The 24,503-nt window shown below is 50.1% G+C and overlaps 3 protein-coding genes across 17 annotated transcripts; 2 read left to right on the forward strand and 1 right to left on the reverse strand.

Annotated features, from left to right (window-relative positions):
• Positions 1 to 21: 21 nt before the first annotated feature.
• VPS26B (VPS26 retromer complex component B) lies at positions 22 to 15,539 on the forward strand. 4 transcript variants are annotated; one of them, XM_087763265.1, is made up of 7 exons: positions 22 to 578; positions 3,980 to 4,136; positions 4,986 to 5,150; positions 5,926 to 6,101; positions 6,783 to 6,925; positions 11,423 to 11,458; positions 14,138 to 14,212. In XM_087763265.1, the coding sequence occupies exons 1-7, from the start codon at positions 26 to 28 to the stop codon at positions 14,195 to 14,197; spliced, it is 1,290 nt and encodes a 429-aa protein (XP_087619391.1). In that variant the 5' UTR covers positions 22 to 25; the 3' UTR covers positions 14,198 to 14,212. The 4 variants fall into 4 exon arrangements, with proteins under 4 accessions (XP_087619391.1, XP_087619392.1, XP_087619390.1 ...); XM_087763266.1 differs by lacking the exon at positions 14,138 to 14,212 and adding an exon at positions 15,400 to 15,539 and having other exon boundaries at positions 23 to 578; XM_087763264.1 differs by lacking the exon at positions 14,138 to 14,212 and adding an exon at positions 7,512 to 7,691 and having other exon boundaries at positions 26 to 578; positions 11,423 to 11,541.
• THYN1 (thymocyte nuclear protein 1) lies at positions 11,213 to 17,421 on the reverse strand. Of its 8 annotated transcripts, none has more exons than XM_087763276.1 (8): positions 16,997 to 17,421; positions 16,426 to 16,515; positions 15,725 to 15,808; positions 14,477 to 14,706; positions 13,931 to 13,999; positions 13,146 to 13,238; positions 12,354 to 12,449; positions 11,213 to 11,709 (listed from the first exon to the last, which is right to left on the reverse strand). In XM_087763276.1, exons 3-8 carry the CDS (start codon positions 15,765 to 15,767, stop codon positions 11,425 to 11,427), a joined length of 816 nt encoding a protein of 271 aa, XP_087619402.1. In that variant the 5' UTR covers positions 15,768 to 15,808; positions 16,426 to 16,515; positions 16,997 to 17,421; the 3' UTR covers positions 11,213 to 11,424. The 8 variants fall into 8 exon arrangements, with proteins under 8 accessions (XP_087619402.1, XP_087619400.1, XP_009467821.1 ...); XM_087763274.1 differs by having other exon boundaries at positions 16,422 to 16,515; XM_009469546.2 differs by lacking the exon at positions 16,997 to 17,421 and having other exon boundaries at positions 11,213 to 11,445; positions 11,559 to 11,709; positions 15,725 to 15,811; positions 16,422 to 16,473.
• ACAD8 (acyl-CoA dehydrogenase family member 8) lies at positions 15,760 to 23,980 on the forward strand. 5 transcript variants are annotated; one of them, XM_087763268.1, is made up of 12 exons: positions 15,763 to 15,900; positions 16,410 to 16,527; positions 17,697 to 17,797; positions 18,193 to 18,362; positions 19,175 to 19,284; positions 19,545 to 19,621; positions 19,901 to 20,038; positions 20,407 to 20,542; positions 20,645 to 20,742; positions 20,988 to 21,140; positions 22,084 to 22,186; positions 23,094 to 23,980. In XM_087763268.1, exons 2-12 carry the CDS (start codon positions 16,467 to 16,469, stop codon positions 23,144 to 23,146), a joined length of 1,200 nt encoding a protein of 399 aa, XP_087619394.1. In that variant the 5' UTR covers positions 15,763 to 15,900; positions 16,410 to 16,466; the 3' UTR covers positions 23,147 to 23,980. The 5 variants fall into 5 exon arrangements, with proteins under 5 accessions (XP_087619397.1, XP_087619394.1, XP_087619396.1 ...); XM_087763270.1 differs by lacking the exons at positions 15,763 to 15,900; positions 16,410 to 16,527 and adding exons at positions 16,673 to 16,812; positions 17,432 to 17,594; XM_087763271.1 differs by lacking the exon at positions 16,410 to 16,527 and having other exon boundaries at positions 15,760 to 15,900.
• Positions 23,981 to 24,503: the final 523 nt, after the last annotated feature.

Consider the following 24,503-nt stretch of genomic DNA (forward strand, 5'->3'; position numbering starts at 1 on the left):
GGCCCCGGCCCCGGGCGGGCGGCGCATGCGCGGTGCGCGGCCCCGGGACGGCGGCGGCGGCGCTCCCGCGGCGAGGCGGGGGCAGCGGTCGCGCGTGGCGCCGGGGGGGGCCGCGCCCGCCCGCCCCGGGCTCCCTCAGCGGCAGCCGGGGAAGCGCCGGGCCGCTGGGCCTCGCCGCCGCCGCCGCCCCGGCATCCCTGCCGCATTGCGGCCCCCCGGCCCGGAGCGCCGCTGTCACCGGCCGCGCCGCCCCCCGCCCGGCGCGGCTGCCCCCGCCGCCCGTCCCCCCCCGGGGCTCTGCCAGCGAGCTCTGCCCGCGGGGCGGCGGGGTCCGCGCCGCCCCGCCGCCGGTACCATGAGCTTCTTCGGGTTCGGGCAGAGCGCGGAGCTGGAGCTGGTGCTGAGCGACGGCGAGAGCCGGCGGCGGGTGGAGCACAAGACGGAGGAAGGGAAGAAGGAGAAATATTTCCTCTTCTACGACGGGGAGACCGTCTCCGGGCGGGTGGTCCTCACCCTCAAGCACCCCAACAAGCGGCTGGAGCACCAGGGGATCAAAGTGGAGTTCATCGGGCAGATCGGTGAGCGGGGCGCGGGGGGCAGGCCTGCTGCGGGGCCGCCGTCTCCCCAGTCGGTCGCGTTGCGGCGGAGGTTGGCGCGTCCCTTTGCGCGCACGTTAGCGCGGGTCCCGCCGACGTCGCCGCGCCCCGCGGTACGGAAAGCCTCGCCGGTGCGAAGTAGGTTAGGCTCGCTCCCGAGCAGCGCCTTGCCGCACGGAGAGTTGCCACCGCCGCCTGAAAGCGTTCGCCCGCCCTTCGAGCTGGGCGAGCCGGCCTGCTCTCTGGGCTCCAGCCCCGGTGGAAGGGAGGGGGCTCCGGTCCCTTCCCGGGTCATTGTTCTCCCGTCCTTACGTCTCGCTCCTGCTCGGTCACCGATTTCAGCTCTAAAACGCACACGCCAGGAGGTAGGGGAAAATTCGTTTTCCGTCCTGCAGATGCAGGTCTGAGCCCGGACGCCCTAGCAACGCCAGCCGTCGGGCGGTATTCTGCAGGCTGCCTTTATTCGCAGCCCTGCGAGCTGTCTGTTTGCATTTCTTGTGTGCCTGTTGATTCGGTCAGGGAAGCGGCGGCTCTGCCGGGGGTGGTGAATCGGGTGGGCTTTGCCCGTACGTTTCAAATCACCAACGGCACCTTCCCAGTCCCCACCACACAACGTGTTTTACCCGGGTAGATCAGCTTTCTGGAGGCCTACGTGCTCAGCTCAGCTGATTCCGTCCTTTACCCTCTTATTCTTGGAGCGGGTGACCACGCATCCCTGCACGGTTAGTTGGGTGGCTTCAAGTTGCTCAGAACTCACGGTTATCTGTGCGTGTAACCAATTTAGATTTAATATTTCCTGCTTTCCTAGAGGAAAGGTAACTGCCACCCTTCGATCTGAGTGGAGATGTCCATGTTTCATGGACATGCCCGAGACCCACAAGCCAAAATAAGTTCAAGATGTTCCCCGTGCTGCGACTGTGCTCGGCGCGTGCAATGCCTCACGTCTGTGGCTCTCCCTACTCGGGTTTAACCCTCAAAATCACTGCGCGAGCCGTGGGCCTGCAACCTTTGCATTGCAAATCATGCGGCGCAGGAAAGCGAACTAGAGGTTTTCCCACCCAACCCCGATACTGCTGTTTAATATTTTTGCTGGCCTCGCTTGTGCGTAACACTGCCTTGGGAAAGAAAGGGGAGGACAGGCAGAGGGAGCTTGTAAATGATGGAGTGTAAGCGCGCCCGTTCATCAGGAGCTAGCTTATGATCTCCTGCTATTTGATTATGATCGTCAGTGGAAATTAAGCATGAACTTTGTTTCCTGCTCCACTCTGTCTCCTCTCTGCTGCCTCGCCTGCTTCTGATTCCCCATTTTGGAAGACTTTTGAGCCATACTTACTTAGAGTAACTGCTTTGAATTCACGTTATTGCCCAAGCAGGGTGTGTAAGCAGCTGCTGTGGCTGCACATGAGTCTTTTCTCTTTGCCCGTCATGCCGCTTTAATAAAGCGCTGAAGTTTGCAGTGCTGATGGCAATTCCTTAATGCTTTCCATCTCAAAACAGCTCGCCTTATATTCTGACTTCCCGCTGCCATGGGATCAGTAGCTATATGAGACAATTTAACAGGTAGGGAGACTGAGACGTAAAGGAGTGATGTGTCACAGGGAAGATGGCTGTTCCAGACGGGGTACCAGAATCCGGACTGCGAACACTGTGTCCTGCGCGGTCTCCGGTGAACACAGAAGCCATTTAAGATTTCGTTTCGCCTGTGGTTACTGTGTCCTGAGCAGGCCACCAAAACGTTGGCAGGTTATTTTTTTAATCTGGAAAGCTTAGAGCTCTGAAAACCTGAAATTACAGCTTATGCCTGTTTGACATGCTAATGTCTTCTGAAGTGTGGGAAACATCAATCCTTCTTCTCCTTAAGGCTGCCAGGTGCCAATCTGTGCCCTTCTGAGGTAGCAGAGAACTTAGTACACTGACATTTGCCTCCCCTTGCTTTAAATTCGATCGTTGCCTTCTGCTTCGTGTGGGAAGATGATATATTTCTCTTTTTATATGGCACGTGGCTTCTTCCTCTCACATCAACAAGCACTTTCCTCTCAATGGACATGTCTTCAATGCAGAGAGAGTTGGTTTATTTATGTCACCTGCCTGCCCAGCCTAAAGGGCCTGATGGCACTCGCTGTTCTGCGTAAGTGAGGGGTGTTCTAGTGCCAATATTTCCATTATAGAGATAAGGTGAGCAAAGGGGTGTAAGAAACAGGCATTACTTAAAAGCTGAAGCCTCATCCTGCACCTCAAGGAGCAGAGAACTGAGTCTCGCTGCAGCTCCTGAACTCTACTAATACCTCTCAGAAGCCTCCTCTGCACAGTTTAGTGCTGACAGCGAACTTGTGTGTATATGATTGTCTGATGAGTTAGGTTTTTGTTTCCTCGTCTAAACCTATCAGATTGGCTAAGGCTTTACCTTTTTGAAGGACTGTGTGGGAGTCTTGTAGTCACACAGCTCAGCGCAGGGTTGGGCAGGGCAGATTTCATTGATGGTTATGTGTAATAGAGAGCTGTTAATGCAAATTGCAGAGTTTTAAGTTTCTGTTGCTTTGACTTAAGGGAGAAAACTTTGTGGAAGTGCAGAAAGGATTGCTTTCGTTAAATGAGGAAACCTGTAGTTGTTTCCTGCTGACGCAAGAAGGCTGTGGGGAAAGCTGACCATGTTGGTTCCTTGACCTGGTTTGAATGGTGCTTCCAAAGGTGAATGCTCTTCCCTCATCGGTGTTCACATGGCCATTAATGTGTTATCCCGGGGCTGGTGGAACAGTTGCCTCAACTGCCTCCCCGCACGCTTGGTAGTCGTGCACTGAACACTGGCTTTGTGCAGAATCGGTGAGGATTTCCACTGTTACTTACTCCCTGGTGCGAATCAAGACCACTCAAACTCTGTTGTCAACGGATAAGCAGGAACAGTTGGAAGCCTCCTAGCCCTTCATTTTTGCTCTGTCACTGTTTGCTGTTCCAGAGAAGCAGTGGTGTTTTTTCCTCTCTTTACAGTTGCAATGCCTTTGTAGAAAATTCTTGGAAGGGATTGCATGAGCTGCTTGCTCCTCTTCTCAAACAGCCTGAACATAATTAATATTGATAATAGGTGACCCATGTCACTCTAAGGCAAGCTGAGTTCCTGGTTCGTTGCAGTAGGTGAGGCTGTGCAGACCTCTTCCTTCCTCCTTTCAGGGAGGAAAGTTCTGGACTGCACCTGGCTCCGACGGAGAGCAGTGAACAAGTGCAGTATGTTGCAGCCACAGGCTCCCCTTGTAGGTTCCCTGAGTAGTGGTGAAGGAAGTAGTGATCTGGACAGGAGCGTTGCTTGGAGCTGTGAAATCTCCTGCCTTTCCTCACTGTGTCACCTGGGATTAAGCATCACTGCTTAACCTGGACTTCTGTCTTCCTAGAACTCTACTATGACCGAGGAAACCACCACGAGTTCGTGTCTCTGGTGAAAGACCTGGCCCGTCCTGGTGAATTCACTCAATCGCAGACATTTGACTTCGAATTCACACATGTGGAAAAACCTTACGAGTCCTACACGGGGCAGAATGTGAAGTTACGGTGAGTCTCCTCCCCTTGCTGACCCCAGTTCTTGGTTCTCTGCAGTGTGCAAGTACTGATATTTACTGTGATGATACTGGAGTGCAGCATCCCTTCCCAGACATCCTTGCAAGCTTATAACGTAACTCCAAATGATTTTTGGTGGGCTGAGTTGTAAAAGGTTGTCTTTGAGGGCTCTGCTTTTACAAGCATGCGTCAGGCTTTATGGAACTTGTTTTGCACCATTTAAGTGACAAGAGAAATCAGCCCCTTTTGAATCAACCGGATAGTTTCTAATTTATTTGGTAATTCAAAAACCAGAAGAAATTGTTTGTTTTAGTCTCCAGTGGGGACATTTTCACTGTCTTGTAATCAGTCTTGTTGACTTTAATTGTGCTCTATAAGCAAACAGATGCCTAGCTTGTAGCTTGTTCGTATGTTGCAAACTGTATTTCCCATCTAGGCGCTTGAGTTGACTTGAAATCCAGTCACTGGCTTCAAAGGGGGGGGTTGGAAAATTCTGAGATCTGCAGAATGAGGTGTGTCTGTGGAGACCGGTGTGATCTAATCTCTTGCAAAAGAGCAGTGGTTTTAACATGTGCAGGCTGTTACTCAGATCCCCAAAATGGTGCTTAGGTAACTCAGGCTCACAAATGTATGAAAGCTTAGAGAAGTCTTAGAAGAGTCTGCTTTTCCATTTGAAAATTCCCTTCTGTCTTTTCCAACATGGGGTATTAGCTGCTCCAGAAGCCAGGGTACCAGTAAGACTGCTTGGATAGCCCAGTGCAATCCATTCAGCCCTGTGTCCTTCCCTGCTTCGTCTCTCTTGCTACCTGTACAACCCTAATAGGAGGGGGACTCTCCTTGCAGGTATTTCCTCCGAGCGACTGTCAGCCGCAGACTGAACGATGTGGTGAAGGAGATGGACATAGTCGTGCACACTCTGAGCACCTACCCAGAACTCAACTCCTCTATTAAGATGGAGGTGGGGATTGAGGATTGCCTGCACATTGAGTTTGAGTATAACAAGTCCAAGTAAGTGTCTCAAGAGCTGCCGGTGGCTGTGGGGAACCATCTGCTACAGGGGACAGCTTGGTTTGGAAGCCCGAGGCATGTGTCTTGCACGTGATCCTCAAAGGGGTTCTTTGTTCACACGCTCCAGCGAGGCTGGCAGACAGTTCAGATCCTAGTTGAGGATCTTTGGGTTCCTCTCCTTGCCCATAGATGTACTTTCTGGACCAAGGAATCGGAAGAAATGGCTGTGGCTTACTGAGCTTTGGAGCACAGCGTGAGGTTGTTTTGCTTTGCATTCCCTGTATCCTTGGCAAGATCAGTATTTTCACGTGTCTTCAAAGTATAACGTCTGCTCTTTACCAGACGATACAGCTGAAGTGGGACCTTAATTCAGGCACAGAAGTTGGAACCAGCTCTTTTAAAACTACTTTTACTGCATCTTTCCCAGCTGATGCTAGCAGATTTCCCTGCAGTGTAACATTTGGGTTAGTTTTAATTGACCTAAAAAATTGGTTTTGGAGGCTTTGCTGTCACAGGGGTTTCTTGCAGCTATTCAGCCTGAAATTGCATTTAATTTCTCTGATCGTGCTAAATGTTCTTGTCAATTTCCAAAAGACTGGAGGATGAAAGCTGAAGTGCTGTTTACAGCAGCCTAGTGGAGGAGGTTGATATGCCATCTGAAATTTACAGCTGGGCCACCGATAAGAGCAAAGTGCCTGACAAGCAAGTTCCCACTCTTCAGTCCTGGTCTGCTGCGCGGTGTTTGACTGTGGTGCTGTCTTCCTTCATGTGCTAGGTATCATTTAAAAGATGTGATTGTCGGAAAGATCTACTTCCTGCTGGTGCGAATCAAGATCAAACACATGGAGATAGATATCATCAAGAGAGAAACAACAGGGACCGGACCCAATGTATATCATGAGAATGACACAATAGCTAAATATGAGATAATGGACGGGGCACCTGTGAGAGGTGAGAAGGCAGATGAACCCTTCAAAATTCCTCTTCTGAAGTCTTTTGGGGTGGGAATAAGAGTCCTGCAATGTCTTCAGCTGCATCTGTGTGCTCAGTAGTAGTATGCCTCCTATTTCAGTGGGGGACTCACGGCAGTTTACATAGGCGATTGAATCTGATCCCCTTCCTTCTCTGGTACGATGAGGAAGAACTGAGGCCTAGTGAGTTGCAATGACTTAATTCTTTTGATGAAGCAGTGGCAGAACCAGGAATAGATGTAAATTCGCTGTTGGCATGGGCCACCAGCTGGCATTGCTGCAACTTGGAGCAGAAAGATGGTGTTCTAGCTCTGTGCCAGTCTCCTGTGCCACTTGTTTTCCAGTTCCATTGCCCAGCAGAGTCACCCACCAGAGAAAAATGTCACCTTACTCATTTTTTCCTGCAGTGCTGTCTTGATGCAGGTCACAAATGAGTCCTGTGCTGTTAAAGTGGAGATGGAATAGCTGTCAGCAAGGGCAGGATCTGGCTATGGGCCACGCATGCTGATTTTTGAAGGGAGTTAAGGTCTTTTAGCTCATCTTACTCCACTTCTGGAAATGGCCACAAAGTTTGTGGCCTGGTGAGATTTTGTTTTGCTGGTGCTCTCCCAGTTTATATCTGTGCGTTCTGTCTGTGCTGATGGTTCTGTGCACTTTGTAGGGGAGTCCATTCCCATCAGACTCTTTCTGGCTGGCTACGAGCTGACTCCAACGATGAGGGACATCAATAAGAAGTTCTCGGTGCGTTATTACCTCAACCTGGTGCTGATCGACGAGGAAGAGAGACGCTACTTTAAACAGCAGGTGAGAAACAGACCTGTTAGTTCTTCTTGGACCTGTAGACTGTCGCTTGGGATACCATGTTATAAGGACCTTCTGGGAATTTGGGATTCCCATGGGGGAGAGTCATGCTCTTGACTGAATATCTGTAAGGACTAGACAAATGAGAGTGTGCAAAGAGGGTCTAAAAGGAATGGTCCATGCAGGTCAGATGTGCGTGGTGGTAGGGATGCATGTAGAAGGTGCCCACCTGGGACTTCTTTTCCTCTCTGTTGCCCTGTGGTGGAGCTTCTGTGCTTCACTTTATCAATTCCAGTGTGGTAATAGGACAGAGCTGCCCTAGATGTCCAGTGGGTTGCCTCTGTGTGCTCAGATCCTGGGGAGGAGCACTCTACCCAAATTTTCAGGAAGGCTGCATTGCAAGGCCTCCGCTTGCCACTGCAAGCGGCCTCATGTGCGTGGCTGCGGGTGGAACATGCCAGCACGGGCTGAGTTCTCACTGGGTGCGAGCTGCTCGCCTGGCAGCTTGGTTCAGCCTTTGGGTCTGGGTGGGGCCAGGAGAAGGTCTCGCAAGCCCTGACAAGCCGTGGTGCTGGCTGTGTTACTACAGGAGGTGGTGCTTTGGCGGAAAGGAGACATAGTGAGGAAGAGTATGTCCCACCAAGCAGCCATCGCCTCCCAGAGGTTTGAGGGGACATCCTCACACACCGAGGCCAAGACCCCCAGCCAACCTGCAGAGAACAACGGCCGGCAGTGAGAGGCCACGCAGAGGAAGGCTGCTGTGGAGCCGGTGGGGACAGCAGCAAGGAGGAAGAAAAAAACACTTCAGAGACTTCATGAAAATAAATATCCGTTTTTGACTTAATTCCTTTCTTCAAAGGACTCGTAGGGTGGGAAGGGGATGGGAGGGCAAGGCAAGCTGGAGCACTGGTGGTGCGGAGTTGAAGGTACCTCAGTGCTTCCCAATCAACTACATTCCTCTGGGGTCGGCTGCTTTGAGGCATGTGTCCGGAGGCTGCGGAGCTGCCTGATCTCCTCTTTGCCCCGAGACCCCTTCAGTGTGGCAGCGGGGAGGGAGAGAGCAAGTGAAGGCCAAATCTGCTGCTTCTTCCCAGCAGTGTGGAGGTTGCTTTGGGGCTGTGTAGGATGGATATTTTTCTTGCCTTTCTGAAATCTTCACGAAGGGAAAATGACACAGCGATTAGCTGGAAGGTAGAGGAGGGAGTCAGAGACTGAGGTGCGGCCTACTTGAAATTGCTTAGTGTTATCCCCTCGCTGCCTCCCCTTCCTCTTCATGCTGGCGTTGGATTCCTTGTCAAAAACACTTATATAAGGTAGTTGACTCAGCCCTGGGACTGCCACGCGGAGCACGGGCGGCAGGCGTGCTGTTGTGTCCTTGCTGTGGAGCTCCTGACTGCCGTGTTGCGTCAAGGGGGAGCTGCGGCTGGTAGGAGGCAGCGAGGCATGCGAAGGCATAGGAGGTGGCACAGGTTGGGCAGAGCGGTGAAGGTCCCAAGTGCTGCTGGGTGGGCAGGAAGGCTCCTGGCTGAGAGCGGTGCTTTCCTAGTCCTGTCCCGGCAGCTGCCTGAGTGCCTCTGAGATTCACTCTGTCTGGTTGCTGCACTCGTACAGGTCCCAGTTGCTGCTGTAGAGCAGGGGCAGACCAGCCTTGAGAGGTCTAGAGAATAGTTTTGGAACGTGAGAAATAAATGGGGGCTCTCTTGGGAGTGGGCTTATGCTGCACACGCTGCCCTGCTCGTGTCTGTGTTCTTGTGGCAGAGCAGGCTTTGTAGTAGGGACAGATGGCGGTACAGAAACACGTGTGTGTTCTTTTGTTTGCTCCCTTGCGCCTGTGGGATGAGGATTAGTAAGGACAGAAAGTGGATGCAATTGTTTTAAGAAGCTCGTGGCCTGTGTGTGCTGCTAGATGAAACCAAGCAGCAACTGGAAGGATGGTAGAGCTCTCTGATTCCAGAGACACATTCCTGAGGCCTGAGCTGAAATCACCAGTGAGGTCTGAGGGTATCCCATGAACTGAGAACCTGAATGTGGGTTTTTTCTTTTCTAAAATAAGCTTCTTCTAGTCTTCAGCTAAGTAGAATCATGAGAATGTTCCCAGAAGGGAATCACTCCTCCATTAAAAATTAGATGTGGCTTTGTAGACATGATTGACTGAGTCTGGAGAATATCCATCCTGTTTAGATGCCCTTCAAGGAAACAGGTGGTTAGACCTCCTACCAGATGCAGAGACAAGACTGCAATAAATGCTAGGGATTTAAGCCCTAGCAAGTGGGATTTGTCTGGATTTCCCTGTGAGTTTGTGGCTTGCTAGGGTTTTGTCCGGCTTCCTTTTGACTCTGGAATGAATCTCCTCTGCCTCTGTCCTACAGCTGAATGTAGAACAGTTGTCTCGCAGCTGGGAAATGGAAGTATCTTTGCTTTGTTTAGTGGAACAGTGCTGGTGGGGGGAATGGGGCCTGGGTGGGAAGGGGAGCTTTTTATGTACTAAGACAGCTACTGTATTTCAGTGATAAATGTGTGTTTCTGCTTGCCAAAGTAAGTTATCTTTTACTCACCATGTGTAAGGTTGTGGTTTTTCGTAGAGCTGGACAGTCTCGCTCTGTTGTAAAGGACACTAACGATCTCATCTCTGCTGAATGCTCGTGTCACACCATGTTTCTGCTCTGTAATAGTGAAGACGTGGCTTGCTTTTCTTTACATGAGAAGTCTGTGCCATGGGCTGGAGCCGTGTCTTCCTAAGACTGAAGCAAAAGCTTACTTCAGACAACTACCTTGCTATGCCAGGGCAAGGGGTGGTAACCTGCCGCAGGTCTCACATGGCAAAGGAATCTGGATGTTGCTTTTGACACTCTACTCCCCGCTCTGTGCGGGCGGAACCACCTGTGCTGTGGCAATACACAATCTTTTAGAGACAAGCGAAGCTCCCATCGGGAGCCTCTGGGGATAGCAGACTAGCTTTCCGTGGCCAAGCTGAGCACAGCAGCACCCTAACCACCCTCTAGCTTTCCCTCAACTCCCATCCCGCCTAGAATTTTTTTCCTTTCCTATTCCTCTTGATTGTAGGCCATGTGGTATTAAAGAAACCCCATGGATGAAGATGTCTCTGCATTCCAGGAGTGTTTTTGTGCACTGGCCGAACAGCATCAGTACTGGATATAAGATGATTGTCTGACAAGACAATGCACTGTAGGGAGATTTCTATTAAACATTTGTTCATCGCTTCTGGAGGGATTACTTGGAAAAGGTGCATGAGCCTATACATTGGGTTGGGTTAGGGTATTTTCTTTTCCCCGACTTTGTGCCCCTCTCCTGTGTGTCCCTACTTGTGGAATCAGAATTTAGAAATGATCCCCATTTTTACTTAATCTAAATGGACCATTCGAGCTGTTACCTGCTAGGCCCTCTGTTTGTCTGGGGTGGAGCAGATGTGCTGAGCATCCTTAGAGAGAAGTTGAAGCATAAGGTCGCTCCAGGACAAGGTACTTTAGAAAAGCATTTCATTAGCATGGTAAGGGGCAGACACTGCTCGAGCAGTCGTGTCCCCCTAAGCTGGGCGGTTCTGTTTGGTACTTGGGTCATTCCTTCCCTCCCAGGCAGAGTCAGGCAGGGGGGAGTGTGCAAGTACTAAACCAAGCAGTGCAACCTGTAATTAAGCCTCTGCTGTGTTTACATGTTTCTTAATTCGTCGTCTTTTCAATGGCTGTATTTTAAAACTTGGGGTTTTTGTCTCTCCAATTAAAAAGAGCCAGCCCTGGCTGTCAAATGCTGTGCATGAGTTTGTCTGATATGGTTTATATTGCCTGGTCTGGGTTTGTTTCGGTTTTTATGGTGTTAAGACATTTTTCTTTAGTGCCGTGCTGTGCAGCCCTCCGCACATGCTCGAGGAGTTTCTCCTTTGTTATCTTTATAAATTCTTGGTCTTTCTTTAAGCTATGTCACTGCTTAGAAGCTGTTCTGGCGGAGGACCCATGTAGCTTAAAAATTAGCAAGCTAGCTTTATTTGCTTCTATTTCCCTGATGTCAGTCCTAAAGTAACATGGGAAGTTTTGTACCTGCAGGAAGTTAACTGTGAGCTGCTTTGCAGCAATCAGGCTGGATGTGTACATACATCTAAATTTTCTTGTTCTAGGCAGAAGCTTAGTGATACCTTTCTGCAGAAAAATGTTCCTCTGCGGGACACGGAACTGCACTGGATCCTCTAGTAAACATCCTCAAGGAGGATGTGCCTGTTACGTGCTTCAAGAGATAAATTGCAGATTTTTCCACTATTAAAAAATTGAGTAGTTGCAATTGATTCTAAAAGGCTTTATTTAAAAATAAGCAAAAATAACAGTGTGTCAGAATAAGGGACGTGTAGCTGCAAATCATGTGCGGGCATGTTCTTGTTGCTGCGATTGAGCAAGTAAACTTGCGAATTACGCTGGTTTAGGAGGAGGCATCAGTGGGCTGGGTAGAAGCTGTGCTGCTGTCAGTTTCTTAATGTGGCTTTTCCTCTTCCAGGCTCAAGACAAAATCAAATTCCTCTGCGTTGAAAAGGTAAGGAAGAAAAAGCCATCAGTGGAACTTCCAAGTTCTCTGAGTGAGGGCTGCCTCTCAGAGGGAATGGCACCAAGAGTCCAGAGAAGAAGGTTCTTACCTTGTGTCAGTGGTTGGATGGAAAGACGTTGTCTTGTGAAGAGCATCATGTTCTTTAGGGGGCCTCCATCTGCTTTATGTGCCAGGTGGTGAGCCTTGATTTCAGAAAGGGGGATGAAACGTTTTGTCATCCGCACAAACTGGACATCCACCTGGGAAGTGATGGGCAGCAAAGGAGCATGGTTGGAGAAGGATATAGCCTCCAGATGTCACATAAGATCTTTGGGAGGATAAAGATTTTAAACTGAAGCAGATGACTGATGCATACTATCTTATAATGGTACGGAAGCTTTTCCTTGCTCAAGGCTAAAATAACTTTCAGATACTTCTGGCAGGTGATCTGTTTACAGAAATCCTAGCACTGTGCACTAGCAACATGCATTCATGTTGTCACAGACAATACAAAATTAAGATGCGGGATGTAGCCAGCCTGTGAACAGTCACTTCCCTATAATTTAGTGTGCCTCAGAACTACAGCTTTGTTTGCTGTAGACTGAGAGCCATACTTGAAGATGTTCCTTCTCTTTCCTAACCCAGAATTCTGCCATGCACAGAGGTCAGCTCTGCATCCAAGTAAGATTTGAAAATTTAGGGAGATATATTTTGGCAGCCTTCTGGAAGGGAGAGGGGAAAGGTAGAGAAAACAATCAGGATTGGATTTTCTCTTGAGAGAGAAAAAGGTAGCTAGGCCAGGACAGAAGCTTAAGAAGACGTGCAATATGAGGATAAGAGGCTTCTAACTTCACTCAACTTGCTTACAGAGCTTGAAACAGCTGTATTTAGTTTACTACATTACCATGGACCATTTGGGGTTCTCTTTTCTGCTGGAGGAATCATAATGAGGATCCTTCTGATCAAACTGTGTGTGATCAGGGTATGCCTCCTTTACAATCTGAAGCAGAAGGGGAGAAGAACATGAGACAAGTTCCCATCAGTTAAGAACTATTGTCAGCACAGGGTATGAAATGCCCTTAAGAAAGCTGTGACTAGACATAAGGAATAATCCTGGTACAAAAATCAACCTTGCTTTCCCTGAACTCCATTCTAATGGTGGGATATATTTCCTTCCTTTACGTTTCTTGGTCAAAGTGCTGCAGAACAGTAGGGCTGTCAATGAAGCGCCATCACCTCTTTGGAGAGTAATGTGGAAGGAGCACACGCAACAGAAGAAAAGTGGGTAGATGATAATGATAGCCTTTATGACGAGTTCTGCTCTTGAAGAAAAAGCTTTTCTGTGCCCTAGGTTTTATATTACTGCCTTGCAGGCTCAGCTGACTAAAATTTAGTGAATCAGATTTTAATCAGAGTGTGGAGCAACACTTGACTTGGCTGGAAGCACTCTGAAATGTCAGCAGGATAACAGCAGTGTGGTTCCATTTCTCTGGGGAAAGATGCCTGAGTCAGCCCTGCTGTGATACGTACTGTTGAGCCTAGATGCCCTAGGCTCAGTCGCTGCTCTGACCGGACAACTTTTGCACTCCTTTGGTGCTGAGACAAAAGTAGGGGTAATGAGCTGTTTGATAACTCACCAATTATTATTTTTCCCGCCCCCTGCCCTGTGAAACACAGAATGAGAAGAGGCACTCACCTTGACAATGCCAACAATGCCAGGCTCTTTACAGTTACTGTGGTAGAAGAAGGCCTGCTGCCCAAGTTTCATGGCTCTCAGGAAATTCCTTGCCTGTCAGGTATAAACAAGAGACTTTGAGCTCTTTGTATCAAGCTCTCAGGGTTGTATTATAAGCAGCTAGGAACAAGAACTAACAACAAGAGAGGTGTATGTGCTTCAGAGCTACTCAGGTAAGGTTTCCTATAGTTGTATGGATGTTTTGTGCTGCAATGAAGTGAAGTAAAAACAAGGCTAAAGAGCAAGATCCTGTTGGTTGGAAAGTATGTGGGAGTTCAACGGCTCAGCCACCCTCATTCAGAGATAGCAGAAGACTTAAGACTTGTAGCTGTCAGCAAACAAGCAGCAGAGCGGACCATATATAGTAGGGGGATCATATATAGTGGGGGAAGCATGCGTGGATTTCCTTTGCAGAGAGGCCTGGAACAGAAAGCTGTACACTGACAAGGCATAGTATTTGGGTAAGTACAGACTTGCTAAAAGGTGTCAAGGGAAATAGAGGCTGGTCTAAGCTAAACACCAAGCTAAAGAAAAACTGGATGATTTGACAGAATATTACTTAGCCTGAATCTGCCTTTGACCTAGAGGCAATTAAGCAGGAGTTTTGACTCTAATGCACCTGTAAAAACAGGCAGAGTGCCTCAAAAGGAAATCCTTCAGGCAAAGGGAACAAGTTATCTGTGGGGAGAGCCACCTTTTTTTCTAGTGCTATTTCAGCGACTCCATCTTTGAGATGTGCTCCTTACCTGGTAGTTTCTTACTCCATCCCAAAAGGTTGTCTGATTGGGCTGAGCTTTCAAGTCATCAATGCTGAACTGCCAAATGGAATGAAAATACGGGTTAAGGTAGTCTGATCTTTATTGTGGCATTGTCTACATTGTGCCTAAACATTTGTTCTTAGTAGCTCCTTCAATTATAGTACAAACTTGACACAATTTTTTTGGTTCCCACAGGGGCTAAAGAAAAGCCTTCACAAAGGAGGAACACTGCAGCAGTGTAAAGGCAGAGTCTGAAACAGACACTGCCCCTGCTATCAACAGCCAAGCATTTAGGACCTGATTTTTATTACAAGTATGAAACCCCAAGGTTGTCACTCTGGAAGAGAAACAACATTATGTCTTTTTGTTTCCAGGAAGACAAATGTTTTTTGAGAAGTAAAGACACAATAGTGTTAATATTGCAAACAATCTTAATTGTCTGATCCTGTAACTCGGCATTCAGGCACTAATGCTCTGGGTAGTAGTGAAACTGCTTCTATACTTTGCTGAATAAGGATGGGTGTCGGTGCTTACTTTCACATCCACTCCCTTCTCGAGCCTGCTCTCTGGTTCTGATTTCAGAAGCCAGTGACAATAGGTTATCTTGCTTTCCTCTCCACCGGAGTCAGATTCTTTTGTCTTCTTCCAGTTCTTCCATCCTGACTTGGAACTCCCAGCTGGAGGTTTTGTGGACTTCTCCTCTTCCTCCTTATCTGGAGTCTCCTCCTCAGTTTTGGCAATTTTAGCATCAGGCTCCTTTTTATCTTAAAAGAAACAACAAAAAAAGACCATTCAGATAAAACACATTTTGTTTCTGATAAGGCCTGGTGCTGAAACATTTTTAGTCATCCTAGCTAGTTTCACGTACTGGTATTTGACTGCAGCAGAAGTTTGGTGCACCCCAGATGCTATGTGTAAGGTAGTAGTATTACGCACCAGTATTTCTGAGTATTTCTAGTTTGCATCTGAAATAAGGATTTTTTTTTTTCTGTGTGGTGTGCACAAACATAGTTTAATAGTCATAGTTAATCATAAAAAAATAAAAACCAGGGTAGACCATGTTGCTCACATGAAGTGTAGTTGAATTGGTTTTTAATTAATCGCTGAGGAATCAACTGCAGGCAACAAAGTTGATTTAGGTGAGTCTGGTGAATAACAGGAGAATTCAGCAGCAAAGCAAGCTATTTCAATTACTGCAGTAGCTGGAAACCTTAGATTAAGCCTCCACCCTGCTACCTGTTCGAGGGGGTCTATGTCCCTGTTTGTCCAGGACCCAGACAGCAAAAAAGAATTAATAAGAAGCGATTAAAGGGTAAGAAGGTGGTTATTTGCTGGAGTTTATTAAGCAGATGAGTGGGACAGATGAGCCAACTGTATAATTTTTTCATCTTACACCTGAAACACCACATAATGTTGCCTCAAGTGCAAGGTTTTTGGTTTTTATTTTTTTTTTGCAGATGGTACCACATCACCTTCCTGCCACTACACTGGGTGTGCTTTGACCAACCATCTCTAACGCGTAGGACCTGTAAGCTCTTCATAAATGGGCACGAGTTACGTTTCTTAACCACCTTGTGCTGAGAATACATCACTGTCCCTATCATACATCTAGCTGACTTGTCTCAGTCACACATGGATGCCCAGCCCATTTTTACAGAGGAAATGCTGTCTATAAGACACGCGGCTTTGAAAGACAGACGGTTAAGATGACTGACTGTAGTTTCACTGTGGCTTGGAACCTCAAGTGAGAGATGGTAAATTAGTTAGGATGTCAGCACATACCTGCTACTGCTCCTTTGTCTCTCTTTCTGCTCGGCCAAGGCATCTCTGGTCTCTTTGAATTATCTTCTCTTCACTGAGAAGCACCTGCTGAATGAGAGAAGAAGGAAGAATTACTGCTTATTCGGGCAAGCTGAAAAAAGTGGAGATATCTGAGACAGAACAGTGAAAGCTGTACGGTAAGTGGAGAGTAAGTAAGTTTCCTTCCTTGAGCTCGGCCATTTCCTCTATCAGTGCAAATGCTGGCGGTGGTTGAGGACCACACCCTTGGCGTGCTGGAGGCAGGCAGGCCCTCCACAGCAGTGCTCTGATGGACATGGGCAGCAGGGCTGCTTTTCTCCACGGTGGCGCAGCTGTTGGGAGAAAAGTCCCGAAGGTGCTCGGCCTAAGCGTGGCCCTTCTCTGCCGTGCAAAAGGAGCTTTTGGAAATGGGAGAACAGCTTGCCTCCAGAGCTCGGTCCAGCCTCGCGCCAGGGGTGTCTGGCTCAGCTTGTTGCTGACAGATTATGCATGCAGAGTCCCTTTGGGAAGGGGAGCGAGCTGGCTGGTCCAGCCCCTGCCCCTTCTGCCAGCAGCCCGTTAGAAGTTATTTGGCTCCGAGCTGGCCTCCTTCTGCCAGAGCGGGTGGCATCAACTTTTCCACCTTCTGCGCCAAGCTTCTCCCCTCCTTCCCTTCCACCCTCCCCAGGCTCCCCCTCACCGGCTCTGGCCGCAGCAGCCCCCTCGCCTCGGACTGGGGAGAAAGATGCTGTCGCCTCGGCGCAGGAGGAGGAAACACGCCGCCTCGAACCCGACTGGAGTCGGAAGTGGGTGACCGTTATGCAAAAAAAAAAAGGAGAAAAAAAAAAGAGAGAGAGAAAAAAAAATACACAGGCAGGGCCTGTCGCCTTGCCTCCTTCCCCGCAGCCACCGCGCGAACGGGAGGCGCCGAGGGCCGGACTACCGCTCCCAGCCTGCCCCGCCGAGAGGCTGCTGCCCGACGGCTGCCGCCCGGCCCGGCCCCGCCATGGCTTGGCGAGGAGCCCCCCGCGTCGCGGCCCGGCTGCTGCTGCTGCCGGCGGGGCGGCGGGGGATCGCCTCCTGCCTTGACCGTAAGGCCCCGCCGTCGCTGCCCGAGGGAGGGAGGGGGTCTCCGGGGAGGCTCGGCAGCGGGTCGGGGAGCTGGGGCCTCCTGTCCCCGCCGGGAGGGAGCTGTCCCTTGCGCCGGCCCTGCGGTGGCATGCCGGGCCGGACCGTGCCCACCTGCCGGGAGAAGCTCCTTCCCCTCCCCCGTACCTCTGCTGGGTCCTCACGGGTTTTCAGCTTGGCTGTGAACCGGAGAATATCTTGGTGAAACACTGCGGAAGATGGGCTGCCCGTTCGTGAGTCGGGTTGTCCTGGGACTGAAGTCATCTTCTGATCGCTGGTGACCGGGATAACAGCTGTGTCTGAGCCGGACTCCTCCTACAGCGTTCCCCAACGCTTCCCAGATGAATCGCTTCCATGTTTAAATGTAACCACGTTTAGGATTGAAACGGCAGCATCCCTATGAATTTTAGGAGAGGAACTAACAAAACGATGTTGGATCTATGTGCAAATGAAGCAGGAGTTTTCAAACGGAGGGTGTGACTAAAACTTTAGATGCTGTTTCCGCAGGGCTGCTGTATTCATTGCTTGCTTCCTAGTGTCACTTCTTTGAAGTCCCAGGGCTGTGTCCTTGTATTTCTGCAGCACAGACCTAGTGAGACGGAGTGCGGCTGCTGTGGACTGTGCTGCTCCTGTCCATAACTAGCGTTGAGTAGAGAGAGATAGCTGGGACCTCGCGTTTGTTTTGCCCTAGGAAAGCCCCCTCCCAAAGCCCACTGCCCTCTGTCAGAGACTCTGAGCTCTTTGTGTGAGTTAAGGGACACTTTGAAATTGTCTGGGGTATGGAAGAGGTGCTGGTGCTTGCTTTCCCGCAACAGACGCGTATTCTCATCTCTCCCTGCCTCTCTAGCATCCGCCGGCCTGACTGAGGAGCAGAAGGAATTCCAAAAAGTTGCCCTTGATTTTGCTAGCAAGGAGATGGCTCCGCACATGGCTGAGTGGGATGAAAAGGTACGACAGCCTCAGAAGGGTTGTACTGCTCGGTTTTTCCTCCCTTAGGACGCTGTTATCCCTGGGTCTCACCAGAGGGGTTCCTGCAATAGCTCCTCAGTGCTGCAATGCCATCTGTAGAGATTTTCTTTGAAGCTGCTGCTGTACCTGGGGTGGGAAGCCATCAGAAATACCTTGAAGCCTTCCTAGCCAGGCTGTTCAATCATCTGACAACCTGAAGATGATATGTATCTGTCTAGATAGCTGCCTCTTCTTTAACCCACCCAATTAACTTAAACTCTGCAGGAGTTTGGGACTGGACTGGGTAGCCCAGGTGAACCAGAAGGAAGAGATTGAATATCGAGATTGAATTGATCATGAATATTCACTTGCGATGTCTCTGTCTGTCCCAATAGGAAATATTCCCTGTGGAAACAATGCGGAAGGCAGCCCAGCTAGGATTCGGTGGGATCTATGTGAAACCAGATGTCGGTGGCTCTGGATTGTCACGACTCGATACCTCCATAATCTTTGAAGCTTTATCAACAGGATGTACCAGCACCACTGCTTATATGAGCATCCACAAGTGAGTGTCTCTGCGGAGCGGTGGATGCTGTCAGCCTGACTGAAACCCACATTTTTTCTCTGGGCTATAAATGCAGCTGGAGACAGCTCTCTTGGTGCTGCTTATTGTTTAAAGTTGGGACCCCAAGTAGACACGTCCCCGTGAGGATCTCTTGACAGCAGTAGACAAATAGGCCACAAAAATCGAGATGCCACCAAGAAATAATTTTAGCTTGGTGGCATGCAAGATGGGATTAAGTTCTGGATTTTGTTCCCTGCTCTTCCACTTAAGCTGTCTATAGATAGTAACCTGCCTGGGAAAAGCCTCTGTGCTTTGGTCTTACTGTGACAGAGCCCACAGGCACCAGCTGATGCCGGGGCCCTGTCCTGCTTGTACAGACATGTTCAGTGATGGGCTCACTTTGCACGGAAAGATGGAGCAATGATGCCTCCTTCTTCCAGGTGCAGTTTTCCAAAGAGACAGTAGGGTTTAGCGCTGAAGGGAACACCGAGGCTGTTAAATAGGAACCTGCTGTTCCACAAGGCAGTGAGTCTGTGGGGAATGGAAGGCGATCTCCTTCCTCCCAGCTTCTGTGGCCTGTAATTTTGTTCCCTTTCAGTGTGTGTGGGGACAGGTGGAAGGAGGGCTGCCTCCGAGGCTACTTCAGATAACCTACAGCAGAGGTGGAGCAATACGCTTTCAAGCCTGGGTGTTTGGACTGCATTCCGTGGAGCTTTGTTCTTCTGTTCAGCCAGGGATGTTCTTGTGTGACCTGCCTTGCTCCCAGGGCTGTGTTCACGTACTGTAATGCTGCTCCTTCTCTCCTGCTCCAGCATGTGTGTTTGGATGATCGACACCTTTGGCAATGAGGAACAGAGGCGCAGGTTCTGCCCGTCGCTCTGTAGCATGGAAAAATTTGCTTCTTACTGCCTTACTGAGCCAGGTGAGCATCCTCAACCAAGAAACCTTCTCCCTTCCCTCGCTCCTAACATCATTTAACTGGACATGAACATTGCACAGAGCTGGAGGCGAAAAGTTTATTTTCATGTTCATCTGGGCAATCACTGGGAAGTTGGGAAGGGGCAGATGGTGGTTGCCGAGATGCTCATGGGGCAAACCCGAGTGTTGTTGGGTACGATCCCCGGGAGAGTTTGCAGGCTCCAGACCTGCTGCTTCACTGCTGCTTCCTTACCTCCCGAGCAGGAAGTGGAAGTGATGCAGCTTCCCTGCTGACCGCAGCTCAGAGGAAAGGGGACGCCTACGTCCTGAATGGCTCCAAGGTACCTCTTTGCTCCTCCTAAAGCTGCTGGATGGCACTGCATGCACAAGGGGGCCTGGGTCTCACCCTCCTTTCCATTTCCTACTGTCTCCTCATCCCTGTGTATTCTCCCAAAGTAGGACGTGCTCTGCAGAGCGTTCGCCAGAGCTTAGTACAGTTGGGTCCCTAAATACCTCCTGGCCGTGGGGTCTTTTCCCCTCCGTCTTTGTGCCCTGGCTGCTGCTGCAGGCTTGGGGTTAGCGTATGAAAGCCACCCCTTTCTTCTTGTGCCCTTCGGCAGGCCTTCATCAGTGGGGCAGGTGACACCGATGTGTACGTGGTCATGTGTCGCACAGGAGGCCCAGGCCCCAAGGGCATCTCCTGCCTGGTGCTGGAGAAGGGAACACCAGGGCTCAGCTTTGGCAAGAAAGAGAAGAAGGTAAGAGGCTTGGTTTTTACTTCCTGCGCGCTTGAGGGAAGTGCAGGACAGAGATGAGTCCCAGCCTGGCATGGTTTTTCTAAGCCAAGTCCAGCTTTGGTGAAGTTTGCCCAATACCTGTCCATTTGGTAAGTGAAGGACTTTCATCTCGGGAACATCAAGGTTCGTTGGATCTGTGCCTCTTCTCAAATACATGCATTCCAGTTCCCAACTCAGCACGCTAAGGCCAAACCACATAGACCACAGGCACTCTGCGGCAGCTTGGCAACGAGGCCGAGGGGTTGAGAGCAGGCTGGGCGGTTCTCTGCTGGGAGCTGGAGGTGTGCTGCTCCTCAGGCAGTCTGGAAGATGCTCTGTTTTTTTTCCAGGTGGGCTGGAATTCCCAGCCAACTCGGGCTGTGATCTTTGAGGACTGCGTTGTTCCTCTTGGCAACCGGCTGGGAGCAGAAGGGCAGGGTTTCAACATTGCCATGAAGGGACTGAATGGAGGCAGGATAAATATTGGTAAGAAAGACAGCTGAGAGCAAAGGGAGGAGGGCAGGATCATCTTGTTGCCTGTCTGCGTTAGCTTCATATTCACGCTATGTCCTTGGCTTCTCCCACCAGCTTCTTGTTCGTTAGGAGCTGCTCACGCCTCTGTTCTTCTGGCTCAGGAACATCTCGCTGTCCGCAAACAGTTTGGAGAACCCCTAGCAAACAATCAGGTAACCTCTCCACCAGATCTGCAGTCCCAGAGCTGTGCTCTTTCTGATCTTGGCTGAACAAGCAGCCAGAGGTCCCATCACTCACTTCACAGGGTCTTCCCTGGAGAAGTCAGGAACGTGCTTTTCCTGAGTAAGAAAGCGTGTCAGGCCTGAGACCTGCCTGAAGGTAGCGGGGATGTGGTTCAGGACCCAGGCCCCTCCAAAGATGCTGTCCTAATTTTTCCTCTCGTGCTGCCTGCTGGCAGTACCTGCAGTTCAGGCTGGCAGAGATGGCGACGCGCCTGGTGGCAGCACGGCTCATGGTTCGCAATGCAGCGCGGGCACTGCAGGAGGGACGGGAGGACGCGGCTGTGCTGTGCTCCATGGCCAAGCTCTTTGCTACTGATGAATGCTTTGCGGTAAGTTACTTAAACCTCAGCTGGCAACATAACTGCAAGCTTGGAGACGCCTCTTGGTGCCCAGGATTTCAGAAAGAAGTTTGAGACTGTAGGGACCAGACCCAAGCATGTTCACTGAGCCAGAAGCCTCATTTCAGGACCAGGATGTTTTAGGAGACAGAATTCTGCACCCTGTGCAGGCTGCAGTATCAGCCTTGCCACAGTTCAGGCCTCCTGGCCACTAGTGCTTTCTACACTACTTTCTAGGGGACCAAGCGGGGAGACAGGACAGGGAGCAGAGCATTTTTATTTTCAAAGGATAATATGCATGTTGCAGGCTGATCATTCCTAGGTAGCAAGTGGTCTTTCCTAGACCACTGAAGAATACGTTATCCCAAAATGTCCCTGAAAAGAGAAAGCAACAAGGGAGAAAAAGAAAGGAAAAGGAAATCTACACCTTGACACTTCCTAGATCAGCGTCATTTAGAAGCTACCGTATTTTCTCAGCACTCTGCATTTTTGCTATTTGTTATGTTTTGTGTCCCAAGTTGACAGGTAATGACGTGTGGAGTCATGTTTCAGTAGAAACCAGAGCCCTGAACAGATTCCTCGACCGACTGGCCGCTAGATGGTGATCTGGCGTTTTGCTTTTTGCACCAGTAGCACCATGGAAATGCAGCAACAATTGCCTTAGTTAAGTAAAGCGTTTCCTGGGTATTTTGGTGCTATCACGTTCACATAAATGCACCATTAAGGTGAAACAGCGCTTAGGTAACACGATAGCACCGAGAGCAGCACTGATGGGGACAGAGAGTGCCTTGCCATCACACCACACTTTAAGAGATGACATTAGGTGACCAGAAAAAAAAAAAAGAGCCCAGGTTCCTGGGTTCTTACCAAGCTTCTGTCACTGGCTTGTCCTCAACACCAGCAAGTCACTTCACCAGCGATGTTATCTTCTTAGATCTGTAACCAGGCTCTACAGATGCACGGGGGCTACGGCTACCTGAAGGATTATGCTGTGCAGCAGTTTGTGCGAGACATTAGAGTCCACCAGATCCTGGAAGGTAAAAGGCACTTTTACTACCGGTGACTTGGCAGTGAAGCCAGGAGAGAACAGACCCTCTGGAGGCCCCCGCCTTCCCACATAACTCTCTGACTCTTGGGTTCAGAATCCCATTTTGCTCTGAGCATGAGGTGTCCTTGGATGTCACATGTGTGAATCCCCTGGCCAAGAGCTCTTGGTGTACTGGAGCGGTTACTGTGTATTTTAAGAGTCTTACAGCAGTGGGGGATATCTAGTTGTCATGTTAGCAGTGCCTCTGTCCGGTTTCATCCCATTACCCCTACAGACACGTGCTGACGCTCCCCAACAATTCCCTTCCTGTGATTCCAGTCTATCTTCACTCTTTGACATTGTGTCTCTAACCGTATCTGGCCTTTTCTAATCTCAATTCAGCCTCCTAACCATTTTGTTTTCCCTCCTTTGAAATCCCTTCACCTACAACCAGGGTACCTGATAAGAGACATAATCTTTCCAATACCGAGTGGGTCTACAGTTTTTCTTTCTGTGTGTTGTATATGTTTTAAATCGTAAAGTGGAGAACTCAGATGTTGGTATATAGAATCATAGAATGGTATATATACCATATACATATACCCAGTTCTGCTTGATGCCTGGTGCCTGCATCCTCTCAATGCCCAAATAAAAAGAAGCACCAGCACCTACCACTCTGAAACCTTTACCGAGCAATGTGCTGGCACTTGGCAGTTGTATTTTGGCCCAGCACCTCCTAAATGCCACCGCAATTGTTGTATTTTGGCCCAGCACCTCCTAAATGCCACCTCAATTGGTGGGAAGAGCTTTTCTGTGCTTTGAACGGCAGCTCAGGGAAGAATTCTCTTTTCCTTCATTGGGGGCAGAATCAGACCATCTTCTAACTGTCTTTCTTTTGCCCCCTCATCGTGCTGCAGGTACGAATGAGGTGATGCGGATGATTGTGGCCAGGAATCTGCTACAGGGCTGAAGCCAGGAGCTAAGCTCCAGCCTTAAATTACTTCGTCTGTTACAGCTTGGTCTGTTTCCCTCCCCTGTTCACCAGCTCTCTCCCCGGGACTGGAGAGGGGGATACCCCAGGGGAAACAGTCTTTCTGCCTTATACTGACCGGGAGCACAGCTGGATGCCACCCACACGCTGCCACAGCTGCACTCTGTGCCTGGCAGAGCTGCTGTTACTAGGCTAGTATTGTGCAGCCTGAAGATATAAATGACAGCTGCGAATACAAGCCTCTGTCTCCAAATCTTGGTCATGGGCTGCGTGCCACCCATCCTTCTCGGAAAGAGAAACGCTAGACCTGTTGGCCTTCTCTGCTGAGTCAGGACCGAACCAGGAACTTCAGGCAGAGGTGCAGCCTGATCCCATAGGCCTCTATCAGCGAAATCTTTAGTTAGAGGAAACTAGTTGCTCTGCTTAAAAAACCTGTCCTGGGTGCTGATTGCACCACTGCGAGCAAGTTAGCCACAAGTACTGCAGCTCTAACCACTTGCAGAGTGCAGTGGCTTTGTAACTGAGGAGCAGGATACCTCTTGGTTGTCTAGAAGCACTCCTCTCTCTTTTCCCAGCACACCTTTTCCAATGTGCCGAGTGGTTCTTCTCCGTGTTCCCACCACATACTGGTGCTTAAATCTCAAAGAAGCCTTTGCAGTAGAGGTACAAATCAAGAACTAAGGTCTTGCACAAAAACGTGTAATTTAATTAGTACTGCCTGCTGTGTACAATGTAGGGGGAGTAAAAACATGGGTAAATTAAACTATTTTTCCCATCAGATTTGGAATCAATAAAGCAATGATGGCAACTTTACTGAGAGCGTTGGAAGTTGTGCTCGTTTTCTTCTGCGGTATTTCACCAGAGGAGCTCTTTGAAGAAGGGGGCTGCAAAAAAGTTCACTTTCTGAGGTTTTTCTCGTTACAGCGTCTCTGTTAACCTCTTCAAATGCACCACCTCCCCTGTTCTCTCGGCACATGCCTAGTCCATGGCAGGGAAGGGCGATGGCAGAGCACCACCGGCAAACACAGGTGTTTTTCGACCTCGGACTTTGCTCCCCGGCGCGGCCGTTGCTAGCAGGCCTCCTCCCGCGGCTGCCTGCCCGCTCTGCAAAGGGAGTTGCTCTCGCAGGGCGGCGAGGGCAGGTTAAAGCGTGACCGCGGCCGCCCGCCGGCGGGGAAGGGGCCTCCGCGCTGCCCGGGGCGGGCTCGGCGCCGGGGGTGCCCCCCGGGCCCGCTCCGCCGCGCTACCTGCGGCCGGCCCGGCCCCGCCGCCTCATCGTGGGCACGGCCGCCGCCAGCCCGCAGCGCCCTCGCCCCACCCTGCGGGCGGCGGCCAA

Source organism: Nipponia nippon, unplaced genomic scaffold, assembly GCF_047370975.1.
Source record: "Nipponia nippon isolate SJK-2023a ecotype South Korea unplaced genomic scaffold, ASM4737097v1 scaffold_28, whole genome shotgun sequence".
NCBI classification, from domain to species: domain Eukaryota; kingdom Metazoa; phylum Chordata; class Aves; order Pelecaniformes; family Threskiornithidae; genus Nipponia; species Nipponia nippon.

Bases quoted from the DNA above. Each gene is read 5' to 3' on its own strand.
- VPS26B (XM_087763264.1), top strand. From the start codon at position 26: ATGCGCGGTGCGCGGCCCCGGGACGGCGGCGGCGGCGCTCCCGCGGCG. The intron at 579-3,979 runs GTGAGCGGGGCG...CTGTCTTCCTAG, and splicing joins GGAGTTCATCGGGCAGATCG to AACTCTACTATGACCGAGGA. The intron at 6,926-7,511 runs GTGAGAAACAGA...GTGTTACTACAG, and splicing joins GACGCTACTTTAAACAGCAG to GAGGTGGTGCTTTGGCGGAA.
- THYN1 (XM_087763278.1), bottom strand. From the start codon at position 15,767: ATGCCTTGGCCGAGCAGAAAGAGAGACAAAGGAGCAGTAGCAG. The intron at 13,239-13,930 runs GTAAGGAGCACA...TATACCTGACAG, and splicing joins ATGGAGTAAGAAACTACCAG to GCAAGGAATTTCCTGAGAGC. The intron at 12,450-13,145 runs GTGAGTGCCTCT...CTTCTGCTTCAG, and splicing joins GCATTGTTGGCATTGTCAAG to ATTGTAAAGGAGGCATACCC.
- ACAD8 (XM_087763267.1), top strand. From the start codon at position 16,728: ATGGCTTGGCGAGGAGCCCCCCGCGTCGCGGCCCGGCTGCTGCTGCTG. The intron at 20,039-20,406 runs GTAAGAGGCTTG...TTTTTTTTCCAG, and splicing joins TTGGCAAGAAAGAGAAGAAG to GTGGGCTGGAATTCCCAGCC. The intron at 20,543-20,644 runs GTAAGAAAGACA...TTCTCCCACCAG, and splicing joins TGGAGGCAGGATAAATATTG to CTTCTTGTTCGTTAGGAGCT.